Genomic DNA, 20,425 nt, shown 5'->3' with positions numbered 1-20,425 from the left:
CAGCTCTCTGCTTTCACTTTTTTTCTGCTGTGAGTCTTTCTGAAAGTTCAAAGGTTTGAAAATGACAGCAGCGTTTTTTTTTTTCTCCCTCTCAGTATTAGACAGTGGGATGCCAAAAAAACCCGAGAATTTCGTTCGCATATCGACCATGTTTCAAGAAAACCTTGAATACATTAAGGACATTGAATGGATTGTGACCTGAAGTCAGAATCTCCTACACCTCAGTCAATATCAAGTGTTGAGCCCATTAAAAGAATTACAGTAGAGATGATCAATTATTCATCTGAAGCGCTGGTGCAAAAATATTACACACATATCAAGCATGTGATTAACCACAGGAAGTACAGCTGCTCTTGCTCGCGGTTGTGTATTCAAACAGGGGAAGTTCCAAATGAATGTTAAAATGGTCAGACGCCACAAAGCTTCAAACACAGACAGCAGTTTGCATTTCTTGGTATCGGAGTACAAACAAGTGACTTCTGCTTTGCAATCCAGTTTATTACATGACATCATTTGCTTACTTCTTGCTTGTTTTATTATTTCATGACGGTTTCTAGTGGAAAAGGCTTTCATTTTTCTTTACAAATCCAAGCAACGTTGCGTTTTGAAACATTTTTTTGTTCTGTCCACAATATCTTGTGCTTCCACTGTCGGAGCGGGGTGTCCGTAAAATATGAGCGTCCTCTAAAAACTGCCAAGATACAGACAAGGGCGCCACACTGACGTCCGCTAATGTGTGTTGTCTTTCATAAACAGATGACTAAAGTACCAGGGAATGAATAAACTGATATTTAAATCTTCCAGCACTACTTTAGGGAGGGGAAATGACCACCTATAACTCCTCGGAGTTGTATATCGGTAAAGGAGAATGTGATACTCGGGTAGGAGATTTATGGGAGACAGCACAGGAAGAGAGTCATCATGTTCTGCGTTTCTCCATCGCAGCTGGAATGGGAAAAGATGGAAAATTACGAGCTGTAAGATCAAGATGAACCTGTCTGGCAGTGATGATATTACAATGTCAAGCACAGGTGGAAGTAATAACATTAATAACGGCTGCATTCCATCCATGCGTGCCAGTGCCAGGGCCCCGTTTCTCTTCGTGCTGCTTTGCTGGCACGCCAAAACGAAACTGAACCATCATTAATACTATGAGTTACACCTGTGCCGGTCCTGCCGCCATGATTCAAATAGACTGTGGTGCAAAGGCTTCATTTTCCAGATTAGTTGCTGTTTTTGGCTCTGAACAGCAAATCGCTACGCATGCTTTATTAATCAATCGAGTGGTATAACCGGAGAGGACAAAATATGTTTGCTGCACAGCCCAGACCGACTGGTTCCATTTCCTCAATCCATGAATCGGTCAGTGTAACAGATGGAAAACTGATCGCAAACAAAGAGCGTGGGATCTCTAGTGTGATTGTCTGGCTCACTGTGTCTGATTCATCCTCCCCTCTCCCATCTGATTCTCCCCTCTGCGTTTAATTCTGTTCATCTCCTGAGTGTTTCTGCTTCTAAATCGGTTCTCCTCCTCCTACACAACGCAGCACCGTGTCAGCACTGAAAGGTTTTAAGTACCATTCAGATAACACTCCGCAACACCAGCCGTCCACCTCCATTCTCTTACATGGGTGCCGTATTTAGACCCTGGTCCATTCATGCATTTTGTTTAGCTTGGGATTTTGTGGATTCAACACACTGCACTTTAAAACCCGAGCCCACTCTGTGGTTGATTGTGTCACATTTTGCTCTTCTGTATCTATTTTTATGGATTTCTTTTGCCCCTCCTCTAATTCTCTCTTGTTGTAGGAGACTGTTTGGATTATCTTGTGATACTGCTGTTGGAAAAATGTTCTTCTTTGTTTATTAATTGTCCCCCTCTTTTCTCCCTCTTCCTTTGCCCCCTTTGTTCCTTCGTCCTCTCCTTCTCTCAGGTGATGGAGACGAAGAACATGCTCTACTTAGTCACGGAGTATGCCAAGAATGGGGAGATCTTTGGTGAGTGATCTTTTCTAGTACAAGATCAGTCTGACCCCCATTGTTTTTGTCCCACCCAGCTCATTCACCGCCTTCCTGTATCAGTTTAAAGCAATAAAAGATCTGTCCCCTTGCGTTAGAAAGCTTTTTGGCAAACAAGAAAGTCTTTTTGAGTTTGCGCTGCTCTTACAGTTCTCTCAGCCCCAATCTCAAAGGTCATGTGATGGATGGAAATCTGAGAACAATGTCCTGCCGTAACCCTTGTCATTTTTTGCTCTGAATGTGCTGACGTTGTTGTCTTGTCGTTTAAAATCACATCACTGATGAGCCATAAAGGCTGCGGAGGGGCAGCCTCCAAAGAGGAAAGGTTGCTTTATTATTACCGTTTGTGCTGCAGAGTCACACCTGGCAGGTTTACTGAATAAATGTTCCTCACTGTTCATGATATCTAGATTACTTTCTCTGTGCTGCCAAGTGGCAATATCAGTCCACTAGTTGGTTAACATGACACTAAAGTTCACCTGGATTTTGTCTGCAAAGCCTTTGTCCACAAGGAAGGCTAAAAGTTTTGTTTAGTTTAACTTTATTTGCACTATACAAACAACTTTGCATTGGATAACAGGAGTGAGACATGTCACAAGGGAGACCAAACTTACACAGTTAGCCTTCCTTTCCAATTGAGCAGCCGAGAAAGAAAAGATTCTCATAATTTGATAAGGTGAGACAGAAGAATGTATATGGCATTTTGGGCTCTTCTCATGACTGAATCATGTAGAGTATGAGTGAAGGTACACAACAGTGAACAGGCTGAATCTGTATGCAGTCTCAACAAGTTATTCTTGATTTCCAAACATGCATCGGTTTGGTATTCTGAAAGAAAACGTCATGAACATGACTTCTTCGCATTCAGGTAAACCAGCAGGATCACATGTGAAGCTCAAATAGATGTTACATAACCAAACAATGCAGTCATAAAAAAAAAAAAAAAAAAAGTACGCTTTCACTTAATTCCACAGTTTTATGCGCCTGGGCATTACAAAGATAAATATCAGGTCCTTTCTAATAGATAAACACATGACATATTACATTGTGCCATTTAAAAAAAGAAAAAAGCCAAACTAATTGTGTGGGGTTCAATAGAAGAGGTTCAAAGCAGCCAGGTGCTGCTAATCAAATGCACCTAATTAACTGATCGGCAGCAGGTGTTCTTTAAAAGGGACATGAACCAACCACAAGACTTCTGGAACAGTGTCCAAGTGGAGATGTTTGGTCCTAATGCACAGCAGCACGTTTGGAGAAAACCAAACGGAGTATCCGCTCAAACACCTCGTCCTAACTGCTGAGCACCGTGATGGAAGGGGTGGTCACTTGGGCTTGCTGTGCACCCAGAACACCCGGGCACCTTGCAGTCAACCATGAACTCTCCTGTATACCAAAGTATTTTAGAGTCAAACTTGAGGTAATCCTAAAACACAGCAGCAAATCAGCAAAACAGATTATCTGAAAAAGGTGAAGAATCAAATGCTGCAAAGGTCCAGTCAAAGTCCAGACCTCAACCTGATTGAAATGCTGTGGTGGGGCCTTAAGAGAGGCGTGTATGAATTAATGTCCATGTTAAACTTAAATGATACTGAAGCAACGATGAAAAGAAGAAGGGCCCAACATTTCTCCTCAACAATGTGAGAGAATTAAATACTTCCTACAGAAATGAAAAGTTTTTCCTGCTAAAGGAGTTCTACAAGGCACACAGAACATTTTGGTTTAGTTCTTGTTAAGTGAATAATGACACGGTGTTAAAATGTCATGTGTCTGTTCATCTGAAGTGGTGTTTGTCTCGTTTCTGTTAGGTTGCCTGTTATATGTAAAACCATAGAGCTGAAAGCTTCTACTTTCTTTTGAACAGAACTGCATATTTATCATACACACACTCAGGCAGCTTTGGCTCCATTTTGCAAATGACGTAAGCAGATCACACATTGGGAAAAAATGTAAGCAAATGCCTCCCAACTTTCAGCTTTGGAACAAGTAGATCTCTCTTTGTGTAATGATCATTTCCAACCATTTCACAGAGACACGTTTCTGAGAGACGAAAATGCCCAATAAGGAAGTTGCTGTTGAAACCACGCAGAGACCAAGTTTCCAAATGGACAGTCAGTCCAGTCAGTGACCCTTCAGACCACAACATTTGAGTTATTTATATGTTTTAGAAGAAATTATATGCACTGTTTTAGTCTGCAGCGCAAATAAATACACTGATACATGCGAGGACAGACAAGTCAGAACAGAGAATACATGGAGATAACAAGCTCATATCTCGGCTTACCATAGCACCGCATGCGCTCTATCACTGCCGCACATCCACAGCACAGTCACCGTTAGTACAATGTGTACAGACTACAATCTTCAATCCACTTCACTGGACGTGAGCCCAAAGAAGTTTCTCACCAGCTCTGAACGTGCCAACATGTACGCAAGCAAAAGATGGTGTTCTTCTCAAAATGTTGGAGCTGCCATCGCTCATCTGGTTCGATTCTGCGGTGCAGCCACGTGTCACGGTGGCACCGAAGCGCACGACGCCTCCCACGTCTTCATCGGTGTGTAATTGTAGATGGAGAAAGAGAAGGTGAATCAGAAACACACGCGAAGAGCTTTGTAGAGCTTAGACAAGACTGGAAGAGAGAAAAAAAAAAAACTTTTAGCATTTTTTTTTTTTAATACGATTTTAGAAAGAAGAAAAAGGGCATCATGCATAGTTAGGTTGAAAGAGGCTTTTTTTCATATGAAAAAGAAAGAGAAGGAAATGCACATTTCAACACAACTTAAAACATGTCTTAATAAGCAGCACCCATATAGGCTTCTACATACACATTTGTAGCACTCAACTAAAACCTATCGTCACTCAAATTTAAGAGCAAATAATTGAAGCCCACAAAGCAGGAGAGAGTAAAGCTGTAAAAAGTTAGCAGAAAGGTTTCATTGGGCTCTTCCCTCCGTGTGTAATGTATCAGGAACAGTGGAGGTCAGTTAGAGGTCTGGAGGAACAGGAAGCTCTCTGAGGGAACTGCAGGTAGAAATTGCTCGACAGGCAGGCCAGTATCCATGTCTGAGTGCAGAAGACCTCCAGGAAGATTAGCAGAGTCTGGGGCTGTGGTGGTTTGTTCTGCTCTGTGCTCACATGCACAAGCCTTCATGGAGGGGTCATCAAAAGAAAAAGCCTGCATCCTACATCCTCCTCAAAAATTTGGGTTTGAATAAAAGGTTTGCAAAGCTGCTAAACTTTGCTTTGATCCCGTTTTTAGATGAATTTGTTACTTCGAAATACAGAAAATAAAGTGAGTCATCTGTAACTTTATCCTTTGGGAAGTGAGGTTCTGCTTTACTCACTTGGCAACTTAAATAATATCAATTTTGACCCAAATCTTCCCAAAAATGTGACTATTTCTGAACACAAGCGTCGACCTGTCTGATGTAGGCGACGTATAAATAGTTCATAGATTAGTAGCCTCACCTATGAGACCGTCTGAGAATGTTTGCTGTCAACCCACTTCCAGACAGAGGAGCTGAGAGGATTACTCAGGCTGTGTCCGTCGTGTGAGTGTGTGCATTTTGTTTGTGCGTCTGTAGAATTCAGAGACCAGTGTTCCACTTGTGATGTTGACTCAGCAACTGCTGCTCCTGTGACCTAGAGAAAGCTGGGAAACTGCCTCGAGAAAACATGAAATGAGGAAAAAAAAAAAAGTGCAGTGATAGATGAAGGGACTTCACTGCAAAAGCACATGCTACGGTTCTTTAGCTTTTTATTAAACTGGCCAAGCGTTATAGAGACAAGAAGATTCTAATCCTCTCAAACTCTTACAAGAACATCTCTATTCTATTTTCACAGAAAGAAAGAGTTTTCTGCCATTTGTGTTCGCACACATAGACAATGTGATATACGTTCTCCATTTTCACTTGAATTTCACTTTATATTTCCTTATCAAACCTGAGAGTGCTATCAGTCTTGTGATCCCACTCAGAGCGGGGTTGCATTTTTCCCCAACACGTCATACATTCCTTTAAATAACGAATGGTCGGTGTCTATGAGGGTCCTCATGGATCATCTCTGGATATTATAAAACACTCGTGTCCTTATTCCTCAGACCCCTCTGCCCTGATTGCACAATGTAACGTAGTTATGTAAGACGTTTATATGTCAACATCAGCTGCAGCAATCGCAGCTTTGTCTAAGCCACTCCGACTCCGACCCAGCACTAGACTAGTGTTAACAGTATTCAATTTCACAGAATTGAACAATCATCCCTGATTTCCAAATAAGCTTTCTGGAGGTGGATCGACTCATTTAGTCGTGATGCATGCCGCCAAGCGATTAAGCTTCCACATCAGAGCGCGTCTCTCTTCCTCCACTTTCACCCTCAAGAGAGCTGCCTCCGCTTTCCGACATGATGAATTTCTCAGGTCTGCTCCTGGCCATAGGTTAGGAAGAGTGGAAGGTGTGATCTATGATAGTGCTGTGAATGCTTAGCAGCCCACGGAGTTGCAGCAAATCGGTGAAAGCAATTTTCTCTTCAGATCAAACAGTTTTTAAGGAGTTGGGGAGTATCGGGAGGGGGCAGCGTGTGTGTGTGTGTGTGTGTGTGTGTGTGTGTGTGTGTCTGCGGCCGCAAAGACAAAGACGCTGATCTGAGTTTAGAGGGAGGAGGCAGAGAGTGATGGGTTCGTTGCTGCGAAAGGATGGGTGGGCAGAGTAATGGGCACAGCGGAGACAATGATGGTGTCTGTCAGTCTATCGCTCCGCAGTCTGCCACAACACCGCAGGATGGATCAAACCTGGAAATTGGGTCAGCCACAAATAAAGTGCAGTTGCAGAGGCAGGAGGGGAGAGGAGACGGAATGAAACAGAGGCGCGAGCAGGGGACATCCTTTTGAATTTGGGAGGTGTTGGGGAAATGTAGGGCATGCATATTTAAGAAAGCACTGCTGAAGGAGGGGAGTGTAAGTGAGTACGATCACTCATGAACATCCCTTACTGCTGAGAAGGGAATGAGACGGTGTTGTCTTCAAAGAAGCACCCATGCTATTTTTGACACGCTTTCTTATTTACATGCAGTAGGATGTCAGTTTCTATTTCTCCAGGCACCAGTCTTTATAATCCTAAGTCCGTTTTCTGCACATCTTGCGGCTATCGGGGTGTGACAGCTTTGACTTTTAAGACTTCAGGGGAAAATTTGAGGGGAGGAGTGCAGCATAGCATCTATTTCTTGGTACGAGAAGGCTTCAGTGTCTTTCTTTCTTAAGAAAATGACTCAACACCTCCAGGAAATATACGTCGCAATATGCGAGAGACTGATTCAGTCTTCGTTTACTTATGATATTGAGCAGAGATCTGGAATTTTCTTGCCTTGTATCATGTTCCAAACGAAAATGATAGTTGCAGTTTGATTCAGATACCGTCTCCAAAGTAGTCCCTCCTGCAGCTGGTCAGGCGTCTAACAGAACTGAAGCTGCTATCAGCGCCCCTGTAGTCCCTCTACTAAGTAGATGATACGTAGAAATGCCCATAAACAGAACTACACTGAACTGAAATGTATGTTTAACGTTCTCACACCTGTGTTTTACGGTTAGGCTGGTAGCTGGCAGACCTGAGAACCACCTACATTTTACAACTAATCGTACCAAGTCACAGCATCCCACTTCTGCCTCAGTGCAACCTTTCTAATCTAATTCTAATATAAAGCTTATGCTTACCCTCAGAGGGGTAAGTGATGCAGATATTTGTTTTCAGGCTGAATTTTGCATGGCAGCTCATGTTTTTTTTTCTTGCTTTCATATTCAGTCACTGAAGACATCTGGAAATGGTGTCTGGTGCGTACAACCCCAATTCTAAAAAAGTCGGGACACTTTGTAAGCTGTAAATAAAACACAACGCAGTGATTAGCGTATCTCGTAAACTGATGCTTTACTCACAAAAAAAGAAAAAAAGATGGAAATGGTCAAACGTTGACGTGAGACATTTTACTTTCTCATAATAAAATATGAGCTCATATTAAATGTGAACATCTTCCATTACCATCGTATCCTCATCTATTTCTCTGTAAACATCTGGGACCTGAGGAGAGGAATATTGTCCCAGTCTTGTCTGATGTAAGATTCAAGCTGCTCAACAGTCCTGGGTCTTCTTTGTCGTATTTTATATTTCACGATGAACCGAATGTGTTCAGTTTCAGCCCAGCACCCACACTCTTTTACTAAGAAGCCACGCTGTTGTCATAGATTCAGTGTACAGTTCAGCGTTGTCTTGCTGAAACACGCAAGGCCTTCTCTTAAAAAGTGCTTAACTGGCAGGGAGCATATGTCGCACTAAAACCTGTATATGTGTAGCATTGCTGGTGCCTTTCCAGAGTTGCAGGTTTCCAGATGCATGCAACTCTTTTTTTTAGTTCTCTTTTGCTACACTGCTTTCCAGATAACGGAACGGAGCTTTACTTCTGAGAGAATCTGCCTCTTTAGGGTGCTCTTTTTATACCTAGTCAAGTTTTTGACCTGATGCCAGCTAATCTGATCTGTTACAACTGCTTTTCCAGCCTTTCGTTGCTTTCTTTTTGAGACACATTTCTGCCATCAAATTTAGTAGTCAAATAGGCCACTTTAAACATTTGATAGGTTTTCTATGCTCTGTTGTGAACAATGTATTGACTGGTGAGATTTGCAAATGATTTTTTTTACAATTTTACACAGTGTTCCGACTTTTTGCATTTGAAGTTATTTCTCTCTTCTATTAAAGTTAACATTACATTCATAGATTAATTGATCTTCTTAAAAAATTAAGAAATTGTGAAGAATATCATCATAATTTCCCAGAGAATAGTATGACTTATCTGGTTTTATCTGACTAACAAATACAGAATCAAAATGTAATCAACTGTAACTGACAAGAAGGAAGACTTCTATCAAAACACAAACTGATGAAGTGAACTGATTTGTGTGTATTCAGAAGGCAAAAACCAGCATAGTAGCATAGTAGTAGTAAGCATATTTTTTAGACAAACAGTTATTTTATTTTCATTTTGATGGGAGTGGACTGTGTTTCGCGCAAGTGTTCAGTGAAACAGAAGAGACTTTAGCTGTCACATGTAGTTGTTGCAGCTGATCTTCGGTTGGTTTTACGTTTAATGAAAGGGCAGCGCTCCGCTCCAGCTGGCTCCAGTCCTCACTGACCCCTCAGGGTGCCACTATTATATCAGCACCAACATCTATCAACATGCATATAGATGTGACTTTAATGAGGCTGCTGCTTTTAAGTGGTTTGGGTATCAGTTACTCATGTGGAAACAGTGTGTGATAGTCTCGATGTGTTTGTCCCTTGCCCTTAACACACACACACATCGACTCATGCCTTCGGTACAGTGCTTTCTGAAGTCAGGCCAGAACCCTATCCAACAAGCCAGTTTGTACCCATGATGTTTGTCCTGTCCAAACCTGAGCAGCTGTTAAGAGACTTAGCTCCTCAACCAGCACTCAGCAGAAGTGGAACACAGTGGTTGTTGAGCCGTTCTCTAATACCCCTATGATTCATACTTGTTCTGTTCCCTTTCCCAGAATGTAGCTGCCCACCGTACTGTGCTGAGGTCTTTACCCTCACTGACATTGTATCAGTGGATTACTCATTGTTCAGCTGGGGTAACACGCTGCATTGTGTGTGTAAGGCAGTTCAGTTTTGATTGTACCAACAGTAATGGCCTGTTGTTCGAGGACCACGGTATCAATACAATGCTGCCACTTGTTCATACAGAACAAAGCTAACCGTGGTGTTGAGCAGGTTAGTTTATGCAGTGTTAAAAACAATCAAGCAGCTTCCTTTTCAGAACTGTCAATAAATCAACCAAACAGGGAATTTGGACCAACAGAAATAATGGGATTGATAAGTTAAAGAGTCTTCAATACAAATGACTAAAAGAAATCATGAACTCTGTTGTGCAAAGATTGCCTAAGAGTGTGCTGCGTCCAGATTTGGCCTGAAAATGGGGCTGAGTTATGTACTTGTAGCTTTTAGCTTTTTCAGCTGGCCCCCTGACGCCTGCCTGAGCTGAGCTATGCTGATGCCTTAGCTGATGGAAGCAGACCAAAGAAGGAGTGGTTTGATCCTAGAGCGATTACTGCTTTAGAGTCTTGCTCTTGTCACAGGTGCATACTTGGACCTTCTTGACACATTCCCCTCCACAGTGTGTTTTTTGATTAGCAGTGTTGCTTGAAAGCTGCTCTGGTCACTAAGAGGGCCTCTTCGATGGAATTCCCCAAGTACTATCTAATCAGGTTTTCTCACTCTGTCAGATGTTAGTTATTTATCAACCATGGTGTTAATAAATGATGTTGGAGCACGGCTTTGGACGTTGAAGCATTTTTTATTGTCAAGTCATTGTCCCGACACGTAAATGCCCCTTTGATCAACCCTGAACTGAGGAGGCGTTTACGACACGAAGCACCAGGACAAATGTTGCTCTGCTTTAAATATCCCGTGTTTAGTTGATTGCACAATGTTTTTGATGTTACTGACCTGTGAAAGTGGATCAGTGTGATTTTTTTTTATTTCCCTTTGGATCTTAACAGAGGTCTGTTTTCAGAATTTCACCAGTAATCTTATCCTTTATGTAAGCGCATTTGCGCTTCATGGAAACGACTGCAATCTTTAACTTGTGCAAAAAGATAAAGACTAAAGGCATTTCCATCAGTTCGTGCTACTGTGGTTCATGCAGACAAAGCTGTAATAAAATAACGCGGGTCGTCAGGTGATTAAATTCTTTCTCCGTTGTGTTGTTACTCCATTTGTTGTGGTTGTTATGCATAGTTTTCAGGTTTGGTCAGTGGTCGGTGTCCATGCCAACTGGAAGGAAAGCCAATACAGAGTGTCCTCTCTTGTTTGCCACTGAGTGTGAATTGAAGAGTTAGCAAGCTATCTAGACAGTGAAGTGTGAAGAGGAACCCTGCCGACAGCAAAAAAAAACACCACGCTTTTCAAAGATCATAGGGCTGCAGAAAATCATGCTTCCTGTGAAAGAGTCTGTTGGTCCACATTTGTTGGGAAAGAAAAAGAAAAAAAAAAAAGAACAGTGCGAGGGCGGCCCGCGAACAGACTCTGAGAGAAAGGTCAATGATCTGGATGTTTGGAAAAACAAAATGATAAAATGTATGTCTGTGCCCCCCCCTCAGGGACATAATTGAGGTTTTGTGTATTTTTCTTGCAACTGCAAATTCATTCTGTCTTACAGCTTTGGAAAAACATAAAAATTAGATTTTTTTTTTCTCATTGGATCATTGGACAAGAATGCAGACTCATGCATCAATCTCTTGATTTATCCCAATTGTGTTTGTGTGTGTGTGTGTTTGTGTGTGTCATGCTGTCCTACACCGCTGCACTCGTCATAATTATCAAACCAACCCCCACCCCCTCCGATTCAGACGCTAAATCCAGCTTGTGCTAATGGGGACAGTATGTGCTGTAGCAGACGTCCAGTTTGCACGAATACTTATTCTCCTATGACTACACAGAACATTATCCAACGTCAGCTTCTGCCTACTCAAACATGCTACACAGGGTTGAAACGGGAGGGGTTTTTTTTGTAAAAAAAATAAAATAAAAAATTACAACAGACATCTTGCAGTGAATCCGTTTACAAAGCATGCTGTAATGTAGAGCAGCTGTAAACTACCATTGGCAGCAGGCCTGCACCTCATCAAAAGTAAATTATCCTTTCAGCGCAACCACCAACGCACACACACACACACAAAAAAAATGTGCTTAAATGCATTCTTTTTAACTGCGGAGTGATACCTTACACTGTGCGTTAAAGGCCTGTTGAGGCCTTATGTTATGTAATCGACATAAAATATAACCTTAGTGTGGTTCTAACGTTACATGTCACTCTTTCCAATGTCTCTCTCTCTCTCTCTCTCTGGCTGCAGACTATCTGGCGAAGCACGGCCGTCTCAGCGAGCTCGAGGCCAGGAGGAAGTTCTGGCAGATTCTGTCTGCAGTCGAGTACTGTCACAACCGAAACATCGTCCACAGAGACCTAAAGGCAGAGAATCTGCTGCTCGACGGGCATATGAACATCAAGATTGCAGGTACTATAAACACATAGCGGGGTGGGGTGGGGTGGGGGGTGGTCCATAACTCACACTGGGATGAGAAAAGCAGGAAGACTGCATGGATGTTTTGATCTACTGCATGCCATGAGCTCAGTGCTGGTGTAGCTCAAAAATGTCTTAACTACCTGCCTGGGGCATTTGCACAGTGTTGAAAAGTGGTCAGAGGTTGCTTGTGAGACGGCTGCTGGCTGGAAGATGCTACGACAGACATCTTAGATTCTCAGCAAGAATTCAGAGGCCTGTGCTACTACCGTTCCAAAACTGATGGTCAGAGAAGCTCAACAATCCGACCCCCTCTGGCTTTAATTTTGTGGGGGAAGTGCTAAGTGTGAGGAACACACCCAAGGGCAGAGATGTGAGGCCAAGCTGGCGGAGTGTTGTACGAGCATCAAAGTGTGACTGTTAAACAACAAGCATTTAGAGTTGGCAAGTGAGAATGTCCCCGTGTGGTGGAGGGGGAGTTCGGGGTAGTGGTAGTGACAAGTATGGGTTTAATGGAGGGGGAGAAGAGGTGATAAAATGCCTTGGCTGCTTTGGAGAAAGAGTGATGGATAGAAAGATGGAGGAAGAAAGATAAGGAGCATGCATAGCAGGGTGGCAGGGCTGCAGCTGTGCAGCTGTGTGCTGAGGTTCATCTCAGGCCTTTTACAGAGCCGATCCTGGAGTCCATCAGAGGTGAGCTGATTAAATGAAGACAGCTAAAAATATGAAAGCATAGCAGACATCGTGAGTATGAATGTGGGCCTTAGACAAAATGGGTCTTGCCCTTAAAAGACCTCGCTTAATCAACTTCAAACAGCTGAGTTCTGTCATTGCCTGATAAATGTTGCAAAAAGCGGGAAATCAACAGACTTTTCATGATTTCCTGCGAGCTCTCGGTTACCCTTTCATACATGTCATGTCTTCTGTGACTTTTGATCATTAAAAAGAGGTAAAACCAGATGAAGACAAAAGACTTATAGAGTTATAGGAAAACCAATTGAGAAATGAGCATTTTTAGCAACATCGTGTCTCGACACTGCTTCTCAGAAGGGTCCAATATGACAAACCCGAAGATGTCATTACCCTAGCAGTAATTTTCACAAACCTGTCTGACTCACAGCCAATTGTCCACGCAGCAGATTGGATTTGAAGCAGGAAAACAACGAACAGAACATTACCTGGCTTGTGATTAGCAAAGATCTCACCGAGCAGCAGAAAGGTACAATCTGTGCTTCTCTTCTACTCATAACATGCTCTGACTAGTTTGCAAATGGTACAGGAAGTCTCTGAGAAGTTGTCGTGTAAGATTTGTGACATGCATCACAATAACTCATTCCACTCTTTAATTGTTCACATTCCTGCGCTGAGGTCAGCTCTGCATTCAGTTATGGTAATAGAAAGGTTAAGTTTTCCGCTTTAGCTGAGCTAAAATGTACCTAAATCTGCTACTTGTGCTCACTTCAATGATAAAGTCATCTTCAGAGTATTTGTCCAACCTAAAAGGGTTCGATGGTCATAGGTTTTTCACGAGCCCCGGGGAACAGCAGATATGTTGTTAAAAATACCAGGGATGCTTTAACACACTGGAAGGCCTCAGGACAGCGATGTCCAAATGTAAGATTTTATTACAAATGTGAGAGAAATTCACCTTGAAGACATGGTAGAAACTCAACAATGAAAGCCATGAGAGTAGATTTTCTTCTGTAAAAACCTTGCTTCTGCTTCTCAACAGGCTCGGTCTGTATTATATTTCTGTTGGTGTCATTACACAAGATTCTTGCTTCAGCTTATCATTCTAGAATAAATGTTGAATGTGCAATGCAGCGGCTTCAGGACAACAACACCCATCAGTGTTTAGGCTGGCTCCCCGTAAGCCTTGCTTCTAATTCACTTATGGGCATGAGGTGTCCCTGGAATACGGGGAAGAAGGTCGAGCAAGCAGAGAAATGATGGAATTATCTTGCGTGAAAAGGCCCCTGTTGTTGTTGGAGGCAAAGGAAGCAAAAAAGAAGTAACTTATAAAAGAAATGAATACAAAAAGTGACGGACAGTGAGATTAGGTTAGACTGGTTAGGGTTAGATTCAGGAAGTCAACGTAAGCAAGCATATGCAGAGAGGGCTCTGCAACCTCAGAGGCTTGAAAACTAACATTTAGTGTGAACTGTTTCTTCTCGATGAGTAACAAACTCTGCTTTATTACACAGCTCTCTGTTTTATTCTGCCTGGATGCCTACTATAAATCTGTATTCTTAAAATGATTTCTTTTTTTGGGCCAGGAGCAGAGAAGTTGTCTTTTGTCATTTTAAATCTTATTTTTGAAACCATTACTTTTTTCTTATCACTCACATCTGCAGAATGGGCAACAAAGAAGCAATGCAGGTCATTTTAGTGAATTTAGTTTTACTGGTACGGACAATGCTGAGTTATACTTTCAGATGACCACATGCTAGTTGATGAGGTCATCCTGGAGCCGTCAGCCCCAAGATGAGTTCCAGGAAATTGTCTACTTGGTCCACATCCAGAGGAGCAGATAAAAGCAATCATAAATCCTCTCGTTTGTTAACTTAATTTCTTTCTTTTTATATTTTTGCATGATTTATTATTGGAAATGGTTGATTTTCAGGATTTCCAGTTATTTATTTATTTTTTTTAACCAGTTGTTTCCATTCTTGTGCGAATACTTTATGTCAGTGCTTCTAGGTTTTTCCTGCAGTGCCAGTTTTCTAAAGGCCACCTCTGGTCAGCCTGTATGAAGCTTTACTGATGGTCAGTCAAAGAAAGGTCATACTCCTGGTGCTGCAGAGGAGAGCGCAACAGTAGCAGCGGGGAGCGCCCTTAATGTTTTTACTTCAAACAGCCCCTTTAGGGTCGAGTTGACAGATTGAAGGGGATGGAAACAGAGGAAGGGGAATAACAACAAGAGTGAGTTGCTGGAGCAGAGAAAGAGACGAGGCTCCCTTTGCTGCTTCACGGGAAAGTGAACGTGCGTTTCTGGTTGTGGTTGCCTTTGTTAAGGAAAAAAATAGCTAAAAATCCCAGTGTCATACTGTGCCTCAGATCACCAACTATTCGCGGCCTCGTTACCTTCTCTAAAGGTTAAAACTATACGCGTAACAACGTTGCTGGAAGTGCGCCAAACCCTCGAGGTGATACACATTGAATAATGTGGACACTACAGCCATTGTGCAACGCAGGTTTACAAAACAAATTCTGCTTTGTCTCTTTGCTCACACTTTTGATTCTGCGATAATGGTAACAGTGGTAGCTTTTTTTCATTCGTTCTCAAGAAAGCTCTCTGTACATTTACTCCATTTCTTTCTCTGCCGTTAAAGCGCACTCCTTGAAATTGCGCGTCCGTTTCCCAAAACTCTCGTCACAGATCCACGACGACAGACTCGACTCCAAACTTTCCACTCAAGAATCACGCCGTCTTTCCCAAAACCAAAATATTTTTTTTTGCATTAGGACACCGACAAAAAGCCCTCCAAAGCACATACAACACAAACACAGTGGTGATCAGCTGTGTGTGAGCAGCTTGTGATCCCCCCCTCCCATTAAAAACTCTCTTCACATGATCAACAGAATAAATGACACAGCAAATGTTTATGAATTGGAAATAAAAATGGAAAAGATGATTAGACTTGATTGAAAAGTCAAGACAGCATCCCATTCCTGTTCTGGGTCTCGTCTTCTTTTTTTTTTTTTATCTTCTTCCTTCTCCCCTCTTTTTCTCCTCCCTCCTTTCTTCTTGTACATCCAATGCTATTTTGAATGCAGATTATTAAATGCAACGGCAACCAAACAGAGAGCCCAGAAAAATGAAAGACCACAACACATACACAACTGCTATTTGGATGAAGTGTTCAATAGTGCTGTGCCTAGAGTCTCTTTAACAAGGAGCCGGAGAGGATTTTCCCACATTGTGTGTGAACATTTCTTGGTGTTTCCACCTGGGTAATTGGGTGCTAATTGGGTTCAAGCTTTCCTTACTTGAGTAAATAATATTCAGTGCTAATGTTTTCTTAATGAGCACCTGGTGGAGACAATGATATATGAAGGGTTTTTGTGTGTTGAGTTGTGCACCAACAGCTCAACATGTCTAATTCACCTGTGAAAACAAAGGAAACTGTGTTTATAGCTTTTTTCGTGGCTGATGACAATTACAGCTTTCAATTTTTATCCCAAAAGCTTTGTAGTTGCATCGGTTAAAACCTGCAACGGTTCTTGATTCTTCAACGTGTTACTGAAGTTTCCTAACATTAGCACAATGCCTGTGTGTGTTTTGTGGTGAAAATTTGTGTTTTGATGCATATTAATTCAACTCCATGTTGCGTCACATCTTGCTGTTACTGTACGTGAGCCTGAAAGTGGCTGAAGCATCCTGAAAGATGTGAGGAGAAGGATGAGGAGGAAGAGTTCTTTGCTTGGTTAAAGAATGTGAGGACGGTGCTGCAGTCATAACTATATTTACAGATCTATCAAATTTGGTAATGCAGGATTTCATCCTTTAACAGCTGCAAGACATCACTGACACACACACACACACACACACACACACACACACACACATACAGAGAGAATTTTAGGTGAATTGTATTCAAGTGAAACATGTCTGATATTATGCTAATGCAGTTGTGCTCGACACCCGCATCCCCCTGCCTCCCCGCCCTTCCTGTGGAGCTGTGACTGCTGTTAGTAGCCTGCAGCGTGCTGGAGTGTTTGACGTCAACCAGTCTGCTCAGTATTCAGCTCCATGAAATGGGTCACAGCCTCTGACGATAAACCAACTGTGCCGCTCCACTCAGCTCTGCCTGCATCCCACATCTCACCTTCGCAGCAGCATCAGACAGTAAACATCACTGTAATAAACCCACTATATCACGCTGCTTCCACTTCCACTTCATTTCAGCCATACCTGCTGCTACCTGCATTTCAGTAATTAGACCGTTTGACTGTCTGGCCTCACATCTGCCATCCCCCTTTTATTCAGTCTACAATTTGCTAATCTCTCAAATCGGATTCCTACGTGTATTTAAACGAGAATCTTCTACATCTTTTCCAAGAAAGAAACTGATTGCAGTTCGGATTATTCATTGCCGTAATCCACTTTGCTTTAGGTTTAGCTTCGCCTTTATTTAAGAGCAGAGAGTAGACGGGGTGAGTGGATCTCTAAATGCCCACACATTGGGAGAGAAGGGGGATGTGACAACAAACCAGCATTTGTTGTCACTGGGTTAAAAGCATATATCATGTCTGTCCAGAGATAAAACATCTTTAACTTAATGACTCGACCAACAACAGAATTTTACCGTGGAAATGTGTTTGAGGCTTCAGTGAGGCATAAAGTGGTCTTAACCTGGAGGTTTATTTGCTTGATGTTAGTTTGAGGGAACAAGCGAAACGACTAAACCTGCAAAAGGTATTTTGCTGACGTGCAATTGGTCACAGATGTTTTTTCTTACCTATTTTTTGATTGATTAAAAGTTGCTGTGAGCAGCTCTACACACTGGGAGATGGGAGATGTAGTTTTCTAGTGTTTGTCTTCCATTTACAGTGTGTTGTAGGTTCTGTTAGCTTCATTGTAAAGGCTCATAATGAGGAAACACACAAAGAAAGAGGAATTTGTTAATCATTTTGTTTCGGAGACTCTCACACTACTCATCGCGTGTTTGTGTGTGTGTACGAATCCACATCCCCTCCAGCCCCATTATGTAAGCCAGATTTCTTTTTTATCTGTTATTTAATTGTTTTGCAATACATTTCTCTTTCTCTTTATATAACTATTTCGAGTTATGGAAAAAAGGGCGGGGGTGGAGAGTTAAGGGCAGATTCCATAACATCATCCCATTGATAATGGACCAACCAAGAAGGGAATTATTTATCTGTTGTCAATTTTCTTCTTTTGATGCAACCACGAATCATTAGATAACTACCAATGCCCATCACAAGTTGAAGGAATGACATTAACAATGACACAATTCAGAGAAAACGTGTAAGGAGGTTTCTTCCTCCCTCACCAGAGGAGAGCATGTGACACGGGTCTTGTAAAAAAAAAAAAAGCAAACAATGAGAAGAGATGAACAAATCATTGGAGAAGATTTGAGAACAAAGCAGACGCCCGAGAAGGAAAAAGTGTCTGAGACTGATATGAGCTATGAAAAATGGGTTTGCTGAATGATTGCAGGCACAAAAGTTGGCTCAGAGTAATTTGGCAGGTTCGACTGCAGCTTTCAGTCTGATTTTAATGAAAGGCAGACTTGAACTTCTCCACGTTTTGTGTGTATTTGTGCAAGTGCTCTGTCTGCTGAAGATGAAAATCAAAGTTTTAGTCATTCTACAGACAGCCAATCAGATCCCAGCACTAATGACCTCATGTCAGTCTCCAGGGGTGGCTGCCTCATACAAAGGCCCCATTTCCTCAATGTGCAAAAATGTGAGTCGTTACTACATTACGCATAATCTGTATGAAGGCTCAGTTGCAGTCCTTGACCACCTTTGTTCTGCATATACACTTTGTACAGTTTTAATACTGTGGATATTCAAGAACCTGTCCTCTTCCTTTTCTACAAAAATCACCGGAGAACAGCATGTCTGTTGTGGCCTTTCTAATCTATCAGCTAACGTTAATGTTTAAAAAAGATCTTTAACCTACTGACCTCTGTGTTTTCCCGTGTAGATTTTGGATTCGGAAACTTCTTCCAGCCCGGGGAGCCTCTGGCCACATGGTGTGGCAGCCCGCCTTATGCTGCTCCAGAGGTCTTTGAGGGACAACAGTATGAGGGCCCGCAGCTGGACATCTGGGTAAGATGGGGGACTGCATGAAGAGGACAGACAACTGTGCCTCAGACTTTTTCATACTTCATTTAAACTGCATAGTCACAGTGTGAGGAATGAGATTTACATGCTTTATGATGTCATGCCATTTCCTGAGTGCATCTTTGAACATCCTTTGCTTTAGTGAGCCACCTGAAATCAGCTGAGGGGGTGGGGTGGGGGGGTGGTATATAGCTATATGTATAGCTCTGTGATGTGTGTCATTTCCCAAAGACAGTTCATGGTCTCCAACAACATCTATCACAATTATAACCAAGTTCTGGCCTATGATTTTGTGTTTAGGCCTGTTTATTTGCAGGTGTTTGTGTATGTGAGTTCAAATAATATTTTTCTATCTGCATGTTTCTGATGGATGTAGTGATTGCTCCTGCCCTGACCTTGTTCCCTCTCTGTGTGTGTGTCTTGTTTCTAGAGTATGGGGGTGGTGCTTTATGTGCTGGTGTGTGGTGCATTGCCCTTTGATGGGCCCACTCTGCCTGTGCTCCGACAGAGAGTCCTAGAAGGACGGTTTCGGATTCCTTACTTCATGACTGAAGGTGAGAAGACACTATCTCACTTTATTCAGGATATAAAACAAATTCAGAATGGCAAAATGGTGTCCGTGACCACATCTCAGCACCATTGCTGTAAATCCACACACACAAACTGTTACTTCCAGTTTTTTCTGTTATTGTATGTAGTCAAAGTGAGGAAAAAATGGCATGTAAAATGCCTCTGAGGAACACAGAAGAAATGGTTCATCTTTTCCAATTTGAGTCGCCATACTGTCAAATGTTTGCTGGCAAACTCTCGTGTTGCAACAGCAGTCTGGAGGTCATTTCATTAGCAGTAGAGCATTATGCTCAGTTAAAGGGGATACAGTATGGGGCACTCCGTCAATGTCATCTGTAATTTGTGTACGAGGGTCATGTGTGCATGCAAACCGCAGAGTGAGTCAGGTTGGCTGACTGTCCCAAAGCAGCCCTGCTGTTAGCGGCTGTGCTAGTTTGCTGGCTGGAGATTAAATCCAGAGCTGGAGCTGTTTATGTAACCTGGGGAAGAGCCAGTGAAGCCCTCCAGCAGCTTGCCTCTCAGGGGACTCTCTGCATGTCTGTTTGACTCACACTCTCCGTCTGCGAGATATCTTTCTGTCTTTCGGTGGCTACATCCGTTTCTCTGCTCTTGTCCGATCTGCAGGTCGGAAGTCTCCACAGAGAGTGTTGAGAGTCGACTAAATTTGTCCTTTTTCGGTTCAGAACCTGGTAGCAATTAAGACATACAAGGGCTTTAGGAGTCTAATATCAGCTCTAGGGCCAGCCTGACACTTGAACCCCCCCCCCCCTCCCCACCCTCAGTCCAGCCCCTGTTCCCCGAACAAGAGGAACAGAGTGTGCTGATTTCTTCATCTAGAAGCAGTCCATCTTATTTCCACTCTTTGCTCTCTCCAACCAGTACTGTGGTACACAGCACAGCCTAGCACTGCTCTGTAAACGCTCACTAGAACATCTGT

At 42.5% G+C, this 20,425-nt stretch overlaps 1 protein-coding gene across 1 annotated transcript in view; it reads left to right on the top strand.

Moving 5' to 3' along the window:
• Positions 1-20,425, top strand: part of sik2b (salt-inducible kinase 2b) — a 43,379-nt gene that overhangs the window by 7,331 nt on the left and 15,623 nt on the right. Inside the window, exons 3-6 of the mRNA XM_072392459.1 lie at positions 1,935-1,998; positions 11,935-12,096; positions 18,779-18,903; positions 19,349-19,472. Of these exons, the coding sequence (XP_072248560.1) occupies positions 1,935-1,998; positions 11,935-12,096; positions 18,779-18,903; positions 19,349-19,472 (475 nt within the window). The remainder of the gene's footprint in view (positions 1-1,934; positions 1,999-11,934; positions 12,097-18,778; positions 18,904-19,348; positions 19,473-20,425) is intronic.

Source organism: Leuresthes tenuis, unplaced genomic scaffold (assembly GCF_036924035.1).
Source record: "Leuresthes tenuis unplaced genomic scaffold, fLeuTen1.0.hap1 SCAF_9, whole genome shotgun sequence".
NCBI lineage: Eukaryota > Metazoa > Chordata > Actinopteri > Atheriniformes > Atherinopsidae > Leuresthes > Leuresthes tenuis.
This window is presented reverse-complemented; position numbering and strand designations above follow the sequence as displayed.